The sequence below is a fragment of the Pinus tabuliformis genome, chromosome 3_1, assembly GCF_031772625.1.
Source record: "Pinus tabuliformis cultivar Carrire ecotype Pingquan chromosome 3_1, CPIR1, whole genome shotgun sequence".
NCBI lineage: Eukaryota > Viridiplantae > Streptophyta > Pinopsida > Pinales > Pinaceae > Pinus > Pinus tabuliformis.
Window position 1 is genome coordinate 854,314,730 of NC_142301.1, and position 11,039 is coordinate 854,325,768.

The following is an 11,039-nucleotide window of genomic DNA, read 5'->3' on the forward strand; positions in this document are numbered from 1 at the left end:
GGAGAAAAGCTTCAAATCACGACGAAATGCAATGAAGATTCAAACGTGGAATTCCCGAAATGATTTTACGTTTGAAATTGGATAGTTGATAGGAGACAAGCTTCATGCATGCACGAATGAAAATATGTTCATTCGAAACATACTGCGTGGGATCCCAACATACAGTGAAAGGGAGCGTCAAAAGCCTCTTGAGCATTTTGTAAATGATTTTTGAGCATCTTAAGTCTTCAATATTTTGTGTTTTATTCCATTCTCCAATGATTTAAAATAACTTGTATTTAAAAGCTTCCTTTCTAAGATTCTGATTTAGCTTTCATGAGTTGTACATTTTGGTGGCTTCGTATTCCTCTTTTTAACATATTTTGTAAAAGTTCCCTCTGTAATATTTCGATTTTATAGACTATATATATTGCTCACCTTATATGTATGGGCAACATTATTGTCTTGTTCTAAATCCTGCAAGGGATCTAAAATATTCTTGCAAATAAGTTATGTTTTTATTCTAATTTTAGTAGTCGTGTATAATAAATTTAGATCTTTTCTCAGTTAAGATGGCTTCTACATTGGTTAATCATTTTTTTTTGGGGATGTTTCACAGTCTATGACTTTCTATCGATGGAGTCCTTCACTGAAGGTTAGGTTGATCTGTCAAAACATTTGATTTGTCAAAACACTGGACTCCATCTCTCAAAACACTAGACTTTTATAGTGTAATTTTATTTATGTCAATGATTAATGTTGGGAATGAATTGTTCTCATTGTGGATCTGATACAGTGTCTAATTTAGGTTCCTTGTTTTTAATTTGCTTCAAGGAAAACGCTCTTTACTACTAAGTTCAACAAACAAATATCCTATTGAAATAAGTATAAGTTCAATTTGAGGATTGGGCTTTTCTTTTCTAAATGCATTCTAAACTTAACCAAAAAATATTTAGAAATTTTTTTCTAGAAAAACAAAAATGGTTTAAGACACATACAGGGAAATGTTTCAAGATTTAGGGAATTTAATATGGGAAAGATGGTTCTGGCAAGGATATAAACTAGACATTAATTAAATATGTATTTTTTTTTATTTAGATTAATCACTTAAACTTTCATTTTACTTTCTAATCAAGTAACATATCTATGAATTTAACTCTTCAAGTTGGTTGTTTCTAACAGATCTTCCACATAAAGGAAGTTGTTGCAATCCTATGAACCTCTTCCTCAACAATTTGTGGCTTTAGAAGATCCCTCAATGTTTCATAGAAATACATTAAAAGAAACAATATCATGTGCTTAATGCTTAGGAAAATTGTTTGCTCTTCCTATTCATATTTTCTTCTAGTACTCCGTTTATATCAAGGAAACAATTGTATGATTCCAACATAATAAATAGTGAATTGCATTTAAGCAAAGTTTCATAAAAATAGGAGAGAGTTGCAAAGAAGCAAATTTATTTTTGTATTTAATAACCAGTTCAAAATAGAAGTATTGTCTAAAGGTGATTTCCACCTTTTGATGAAAGGCCACAATCAAGATATAGCACTCATAGGTTTCAAATTGGCTAAAATAGCACTTGTGTTGGATCGCCATTTAAGGCTTGGTCTAGTAGTGTTTCATGTGTTCTTACTTGTACCAAATGTTAAGTGTGACATGGTCACTATATGCAGTTTCATGCATCAAAATGTGGAAGGCATGTGCTACTTATAAAACATATTGAATCATAAGAAAAATAATCAACTCAAAGATACAAGTGTAGAATTCTAACATATGTATTATATATATAATAAATATACATGTTCTTGATCAAATATCAACCAATGTGTTATGAATTTAAAAGGCCCATTGCCATGGCAGGTGTGACAATTTACAAATACAAACCAAACAAGTTGTATTATTCCATTTGTAACCGTACTTCATTACCTACACATCAATACAAGTATTACTATGAATATGCATTAAACAATGCTTTGACTAAGTGATCTGTTAGAACTATTAGAAAAATTGTCAAACTGTTTCTCAGAATTCCTTTTAAAGTGCATCAAATATTTAATCAATGAACAAAAGAAACCACATCATCCAATCCACATCATCAGGCCAAAGCTTGAATGTGAAAGCTTAAATGCAAGCGACAACATACCATCTTTGGCACCAACTCCAAGTGAATCTAACAATTTCTTTGATTCAATGAACCTCAATATCGATAAGGCATTTCTAATTTCGCATGGTACCAATGGCAAATAACCTTTACCCTGGAAGTAAGAGCTTATTTTATGGCCATGTTAGTTGTTGTTTTTGTGACAAATTTGCATATGATAGATCCAAAGCAATGATTTCATTTGATGGCTTTACAACCCTTCAAAATTCATTTCACAAATCATGAGTAAAACAAAGAATGGCCTTTGTAATAAATCCAAGGCTATGGATATGCTTGTCAATATTGCAGTATGCATTTTAGTTTAGCATTAATATGCAAAGTTATACAAACAATGGGTGCGATCAATTATTTGGTCAATCACAACCAAGAACTCCATAAGCCATTAGGTCAACTACAATTATAGTGAAGACTGCATTTATATGTGGAGCAAAGCTTATCTATGCACAAAAATATTTAATTTCACCATAGGGAGGCACTTTTATTGAATCAATAATATATATACTTTTTGTAGCTTTATAATATTTGGTGCATTCCAATCCCAAAGACTTCATAATTGAAAGTGGCATTATAATATTTGTAGCACCATTATTTTTTTTAAGCAAGAGCGAATAAAATTTCCATTAAATTTGTGCCTGGTCACAAAGTATACATGGGAAAACTTACAATAACAACATCATCCTGTAAGCCCATATAGCTAAATAATGATGATGTCATGCTTACAAAATTACATGTGTCAAATTTCAAATTGTTTCTAAAGCTATATATACGAAACAAGTTGGCTAGGAAAGAAAGAATTACGTGGGAGCATAATTCTATGGCATTTGTTATCCTCCCCATTGGGTGGCCTATTAAGGTCCATGCTTTGTTATTTTGGAGTCCAATTTGCATTATCTCTATCTCTAAGTCTGGCCTTTAGTAGTTTAAATTTGTCATGGAGCTCCACAAGATGACTACAGTTTAAATTGGTCATGGAGCTCCACAAGATGACTACAGTTTAAATTGGTCATGGAGCTCCACAAGATGACTATGTAGGGCTTGCAGTTCATCATCTGAGGGTGTTTGAATGTGCAATCAATTGATACTCAACATGGTGTAAATTTTAGTTGTATAATGTTTGGTATAGTCTTTATTTTGGTGTTGACTATATATCCTTTCTGCAAAGGAGTGCATTAGAGGTCCAAGAAATTGTTTTGTCAAGTCGGAAAATTGATTATGAGTAGATGAATCTCAGGGCTTGTATGTGATTCCCATGCTTACGAAGAATGTATTGGCCTAATGAGATCTTTAACTTCAAAGTTGGAGGTTGTACTTGGTTCTACCAAATTGTGGTGTATGCTTTATGTTCTCCGGTGGATGTCTCCTGAAAATACTTAGCAACTTGAAAGCACATGGAGAGCATAAGATACAAAATGCTAAAGTATTGATAGGGTTGGACACCAAAATTTGCCTTGTTGTCATCCTTATGAAGCATTACTTTTACCTTTTACAATTGAGTGTAGATGTGATAGTGATGGACACCAAATAGTACTACTTAAGCACTACTTTTACTTTTTTGTAAAATTTAGTGTAGATGCTATGTTTTTACACTTGAGCATAGATGTAAAATAACTCAAATCAAGCCAAGATATATCGAGATCTATGGTTCACAATTTTATAGATGTAAATGACATTATTTCTTAGGATATCATCCTCAAATCACTTAAAAGACATCTCGAGATCTATGGTTCACAATTTTATAGATGTAAATGCCATTATTTCCTAGGATATCATCCTCAAATCACCTAAAAGATATCTCGAGATCTATGGTTCACAATTTTATTGATGTAAATGCCATTATTTCCTAGGATATCATCCTCAAATCACCTAATTATTTTCTTGAGAGAAGTACTAAAAAAAAGAAATTTTTACAAAGTTATTTACATGGAATTTTTCAAACTCTGTTGGTGAGTATTAAATATTCACTATTAAAAGGGTTTATTTTAGGGGTTAAAATTTTTAGACATTTCATTTGGTGACCAATTTTTTGCTTAGATTGGATCTGAATTGGTGCATATTCATTTAGCAAATAGCGAAAATAATAAAATTGTAAAAGTTAGAGGTACATTAGAATCTATCTAATTAAACTCTAAAAATATTAAACATGAAGTGACCACTTTAGAAAATTTAGAAAAAAAAATAAAACTAAAATGATTTGCTAAACCAATTATGATAAATTTACAAATTTAAAAATTAAAAAAATACACCAAAAAATTTAAAGTTAATATATCAATTATTATTTAGTTGATTATTGAAACCAAAGCACAATTATGTCATTTTATATATATAGATATCCGGTATAATTGGCCTCCCCACACACAATTTTTTTTTTTTAAATTACCCGATCTCTCCTCTCACTCAACCTACCTACTTTTTAACCCATTTAATCAGTCGATCTTGGACAACTTCCAGTCAGACCTTAGAAACTTTTCCATTTCAAATGTATATACATCTCTCTCTAATGTTATTGTATATACGGCGGGCCCTTTGTACTTTCGGTGCAAATGCTAATATAGTATTGTGAAAAAAAGAAATCGCAGAAGGCGATTTACAGCTAATGCACACCCCGAGAAATTAAAAACGCATTTAAAAAAATTTATTATTTTATCAAAAAAATTATTATGAAGTATTGAGGAAAAAAAAAAAACTTAAATCAATTTGAGCAATATTAAAAACACTTTATCCTTCCAAAATTTTTTGACAAGTATAGACGAGCGGAGTGGTAGTAAGAGAAATCAATTTATCTTAAACATAAAAATGTGTTTATTTTATTGTTAAAATAAAAATATTATAAATACTAAATAAATTTTAATTTTAATTTTAAATTATTACTAATAATAATTATAAAAAAAATTAATACATAAGTGAAACATATACCTTGTTTATAGAAGGTCATTGGTTGAATTTTTGTGGACACTTTTGGGGTTATTCTCTAGTTTGATTAGGGTTATGTGATTCTCTTAGTGGTTGATTTGTCCATATTTTCTTGTGGATATAGCGACCACTTAGTGCTCATGAACCACAAAAAAAAAAACAAATAAAACATATATACATTTAAAGAAACATGAAAAGAGATTTTTAATTTAGATATTTACTCTTGCTTTATCATAGAAAATTTTAATTTATAAATAAATTTTGATATAATATCATACCAAAAAACTATAATCCACTGAACTTGCATCCTTATTTAATTTAAAAAAAGAACGTTACTACTTTGGTAATCAATTTTAACCTCTGTTACACGGGAACCGCTCCCTAGAGGTGGGAAACCCGTTCCAGTGGTTCCCGCGCTCCCGGAAGCTTTGGAACTGTATGGGAACGTTCCCTTTTTTGTGGGAGCTGCAATGGGAGCTTGGGAAAGTTCCGGGAGCTTTGAAGACTGTTTTTTTTGGAGTTCCCGCGTTCCCTGGGTCGGGGAATACAAAGCATGTAGACAAATATGTTGAACTGCCCACAAAACATCAGGCTTGTTGAAACCTTCGCAGGAAGAAAGGCCAAAGACATCCTTAACACCAATATTCTTAATTGAGAAACTGGAGCAATCTCTTGATGGGTTAAGGAAGCGTGTGACAGCTCAATGTAAGGGCTATATCTCTGATGTCATGCTGATGAATATTTTTTTTTTGTTTATGTATATGTATCGCAGAAGATTGTGTGCATATTGTATGTGGCAGTCAATGCTTAACCATTAGAGTCGCTTTACTTTTTCTCATAAGAATAACTAGAGAAACATAGGTAAAATTGTTCCTTTGTATTTTTAAGGCAGGTTGTTTCAAATACTGGTCATGTGTCAGAGAACTGATAATGAACTTGACATTTTAATATTTTATATATATAAAAGGGAGAGACTCAGGAAGAGAGACACCGAGAGAATATATTTATGTATAAGAGAGATTATATATTTAAATTGATTTTAATATTTGAATATTTTGATTTAATATTAATTTTGATTATTATATAATTATATTTTTTAATTTTTTTTATTATATAATATTACCGTTCCTTATTAGCCGTTTCCTGTAAATTTTGGGGAAACCTCTAGCCATTCCCAATACCCATATCCAAGTTCCCAACGTTCCCACGTTCCAGAAACTCATACAACATAGATTTTAACATTTAATTTGTATATATTATATAAATATTCGAATGAGATTAAACTTTTACTATAAAAAATGAAATTTCAAAAATACATGTTAAATAGGCAATAAATTTATCATCCGAACAACCGGCTGACCGTGCACCCATGAAAACCTTAAAGGGTTTTCAATTGTTGTAGTTGATCCATACATTGATCGTCAACAGAATTTAACAGAAAATATGTAACTTGTAACTTCTTAGGCTTTCGGCGTCTTCCTCAAAGTAACATACACACACAGCATAATTTTTGTAGGTAGTAACAGCCACAATTCTTTTTCATCCGAAGTTTCCAGCACCGTTAGATGAACGTATACTCATTTTCTTGGAATGAACGACGATAGAATAATATATTTGAGTGAAGTGTGGAATTGAGTTTTCAAAAATTTAATTTAGGGGAATGGTAAAGATTAATTTGTATGGAATATTTTAGTATATTTTTAGTAGTAAACATAAATTAAAGGTTGAGATTTAGTTTCAAAGTAGTTATGTTTTTTCTGCATTTTAATTAAATTGGTTAATTAAAAAAATGTCATGAATATATAAATATGAATTATGGATTTTTTGAACATATGGTATTAGTAAACCATTGTAGTGTGACGAAGCTTTTTTTTTCAACACGAAAAAAACTAATAATTTTATATACTAATATAAAAATGTGATGACTAACATCCATGGAAAACAAAATCTTCCCACCCATTCCAACCTATCAAGAAAAGGAAGACATATATCCAAGTATATAAGCATGTAAAAACTAATTGTCCAAATATCAAAATACTACCAAGCATTTCTGAAAATGAAACAAGAACCTTTTGTAACAAAGCATATTTAGAGGTTAAGAATGGAGTCGTTCTCTATGGTTAAGAAGCTTGTTACGTGTTTTTTTCTAAATTTATATAATTCATATATTAATTCTTTTTATAATTAGTAATAATAAGTTAATTTTTAAGAAATGTATTTCTGCAATGTGAGATGTATTATGAGATAGTGTTTTGATGGAGCACTTGAATTTTGTATCTTGAAACTTTTAAAAATATCTACTAGATTTTGGTTAAAATTAAGTAGAAAAATACTGAGACATAGATCATTTTATTTATTAAATAGATTATATGTTTAATTTATATAATTATATAATTTAATTAAAATTTAAAAAAAATTATTGCAAATTCAAAAATAAACATATCTCTCAACCTAATAATTAATATTTATTATAAATAAAATTATATTAATTGTAAAAATATTATTAAATTAAAATTGACATATGATAATTAAAATTTATTAAAAAAATTAATACTATCATATTAATTTCAAAAAGTATTAGTGAATTAAAAAGTACATATATTTTTAAAAATTATGATTAGTATTTTTTATATTAATTTTATCCATAGACATATAAAATATATAAGATCCAATGTATATGGTACAAGAATAATTTAACAATATATCTTTTCATCACATGTTTTACATTTCATCATTATAGTTAATATTTAAATTTATAAGAAATTTAATGATTAGTTTAATATTTATTTATAGTGGATTTTAAAATTAATTTAATTAATTAAAATGTTGATAAATTATTTAATAAATTTAAAAATATAATTTAACTTTATAATTATTTGTTTAATAAATTTCAAAAAGTATTACTGAATTAAAAAGTACATATATTTTGGCATACAAAATATATACAATCCAATTGTATATACGATCCAATGCATATGTTACCAGAAATAATTTAACAATATACTTTTTCATCAAATGTTTTACATTTCATCATTATGGTTAGTATTTAAAATTATAATAAATTTAATGATTAATTTAATATTTATTTATAGTGAATTTTAAAATTAATTTAGTTAATTAAAGTATGGATAAATTATTAATGAATTTAAAAATATAATTTAGCTTTATAATTATTTACATATATTTTAAAAAATTATGACTAATATTTTTTATATTAATTTTATCCATGAGCACACAATTACGATCCAATGTATATGGTACAAGAAATAATTTAACAATATACTTTTTTATCAAATGTTTTACATTTCATCATTATGGTTAGTATTTAAACTTATATGAAATTCAATGATTATTTTAATATTTATTTATAGTGTATTTTAAAATTAATTTAGTTAATTAGAGTGTTGATAAATTATTTAATGAATTTAAAAAATATAATTTAACTTTATGATTATTTGTTTAATATAAGTGAATTTTTAGTTTATTTTGAAATTTTTTATTTAATATTTAATTAGAAAAAAATTATATATATATATATATATAATTGTTGAGTTTTTATCCTCTAATTATAATATAAATCCTAAAATGCTAAATTCATATCTCCTTATTAAACAACTGCTCTTTAATATTTTCAATAAACAACGGCATTTTATTATCTTTGCAAGTATTAAAGCTAAAGAAGAGTTGAGCTAACAAGCTGTTCTCCCAAAACCTTAAAAGGTCATGTGCTCGATTCACATTGCAGGGAAGAAAATCTACATGCTGGTTGTTGTTTGCAAATAAGAAAACGTAATACTTATGATTGTCAAATATCGATGACATGAAATTCCAATCAAAACTTATTGTTCTAAATTTTATTTTTAAATTTTTAATTAATTTATTTTAAATTTATAATAATATACCATTCATACATATCGCTTTGTTAACTTATAAATGACACCAAATCCAATATAATGTTATAAAATCAATCCAATCAATCTAAACAACAAAACCGTGAACGATTTTGGAACATGTGTCCAAGCAAAACGCTGGACTGCGTTCAAAATGGTGCTGTTTCCAGAGAGGATTAGGATGATTTAACATCCAACACTCATGACATATTCTCGATATCCAAACATGTGATACTTATGTAAAGACAGCATTGTTTGTAATAGACAAATATTTGGCTTAAATGGGAAAGCAGAGTTCATATTCTTCAATCACTGCAAGGAACGCTCCTGAGGACAACTGTTTCGACGGTGAGGCCTGGCCCGAATCCAAACAGAACTCCCACATCCAATCCTTCTCCGGTGGTTGAACACCCATTCTGCATAGAGGACTTCCTCATCTCGTCCAAGATGAAGTGCACGCACGCGCTCGACATGTTCCCGTACTGGCTTAGTACTTGCCTGGTGGCTCTCAGTTTCTTGGGATCCAGATTCAGCTTTGCCTCCACCTGGTCCAGAATGGCAGGGCCTCCGGGATGGGCGATCCAGAACAACTGGTTCCAGTCGGAGATTCCAAACTGCTGGAAGGCCTCCACCAGACTCTTTTCTATGTTCTTGGAAATGAGCCCCGGAACGTCTTTGAGAAGGTGGAAGGTGAGGCCGACCTCTCTCAGGTGCCCGTCGATGGCTCCGTCGCTGTCGGGAAGAATGGTCTGTGCAGTCCACATCAGCTCGAAACAGGGCTTCTCCACTTGAGGGACGGGATCGGCTCCCACGATAAGCGCAGCCGCGCCGTCGCCGAAGAGAGCTTGGCCAACCATACTGTCCAGGTGAGTGTCGGAGGGGCCACGGAAGGTAACAGCCGTGATTTCACTGCAGACGACCAGAACCCGAGCTCCCCGATTATTCTCGGCGAGATCTTTAGCGACGCGGAGAACGGTGCCTCCGGCGAAGCAGCCCTGTTGGTACATCATGACTCTCTTAACGCTGGGGCGGAGGCCAAGAAGCTTTGTCAGCTGATAGTCAGCTCCGGGCATGTCGACTCCACTGGTAGTGCAGAAAACGACATGAGTAATCTTGGACTTGGGCTGACCCCATTCCTTGATGGCCTTGGCAGCCGCTTCTTTTCCAAGCCTGGGCACCTCCACCACAACCATGTCCTGCCGTGCGTCCAGCGATGGCGCCATGTACTCGCACACATTGGGATTCTCCTTGAGAATCTCCTCCGTCAGGTACATGTATCTCTTGTTTATTGCAGACTTGTCACCTGCAACACACCCCCCATCAGATACATATTGCAGCCTCATCATCATACGATTACAATCCCATAAACAAATTCACATCATATAATATTACAAGCATGAAATTAGCGGTGGAAATTCTTACACATTCTTCTGAATTTCTCCTTGAGCTCTGTCATATGCTCGCTGTTGGTAATTTTGAAGTAGTAATCGGGATAACTGCTCTGGTCGACGGCATTGGGGGGAGTTGCAGTGCCGATAGCGAGGATGGTGGCAGGGCCATCTGCCCTCTGAGCCTTCCTGAACGCTTCTAAATCCAAATTACCCAAATTCTGAGACATGCTTGCTCGCTCTACTGGTGCTCAGCTGCTGCTCTAACAATTATGAAGATCTTGATGTTGTGATGCAGTAGCAGGTGTGCTTGCTTCCTTGAAGAATGAATCCTGCAGGGAGTGAGCAGTAAGTTATAGCGCGATGTCCAGCGACTTGCGAAGAGGAGAAGTGGTTAGATTGGAAGCACGTGGCCACAAAGTCCGTCTGGAAGAATGGATTCGTCCGCGGTCTCTGAACCAGAGGAGCAAGAAAGAAAGGAAGATGGGGGCACAAGTGTCGGTGTGCGAGAGGAGGTGAGTAGTAGTGGTTAGAAAGTAAGGCACGTGCGTCCAGACTCTATGGTGCAAGGCGGACGCGTCGTTGCCCGCCGACCATGGGGAGAGAAAAGAAAACATGGTCAGATTTAGTTAGACAAAGAAGATATGGTGAGATTTGGTTAGAGAAGGCAAGGTGAGTAGCTGCAAGTTTTGGTGTCCTTATTAAGGAAGA

The 11,039-nt window shown here is 32.0% G+C and overlaps 1 protein-coding gene across 1 annotated transcript; it reads right to left on the reverse strand.

Annotated features, from left to right (window-relative positions):
* Positions 1–8,984: 8,984 nt before the first annotated feature.
* Positions 8,985–10,780, reverse strand: LOC149190245 (chalcone synthase-like). Its single transcript, XM_089412083.1, has 2 exons — positions 10,363–10,780; positions 8,985–10,243 (listed from the first exon to the last, which is right to left on the reverse strand). The coding sequence occupies exons 1-2, from the start codon at positions 10,556–10,558 to the stop codon at positions 9,246–9,248; spliced, it is 1,194 nt and encodes a 397-aa protein (XP_089268209.1). The 5' UTR covers positions 10,559–10,780; the 3' UTR covers positions 8,985–9,245.
* Positions 10,781–11,039: the final 259 nt, after the last annotated feature.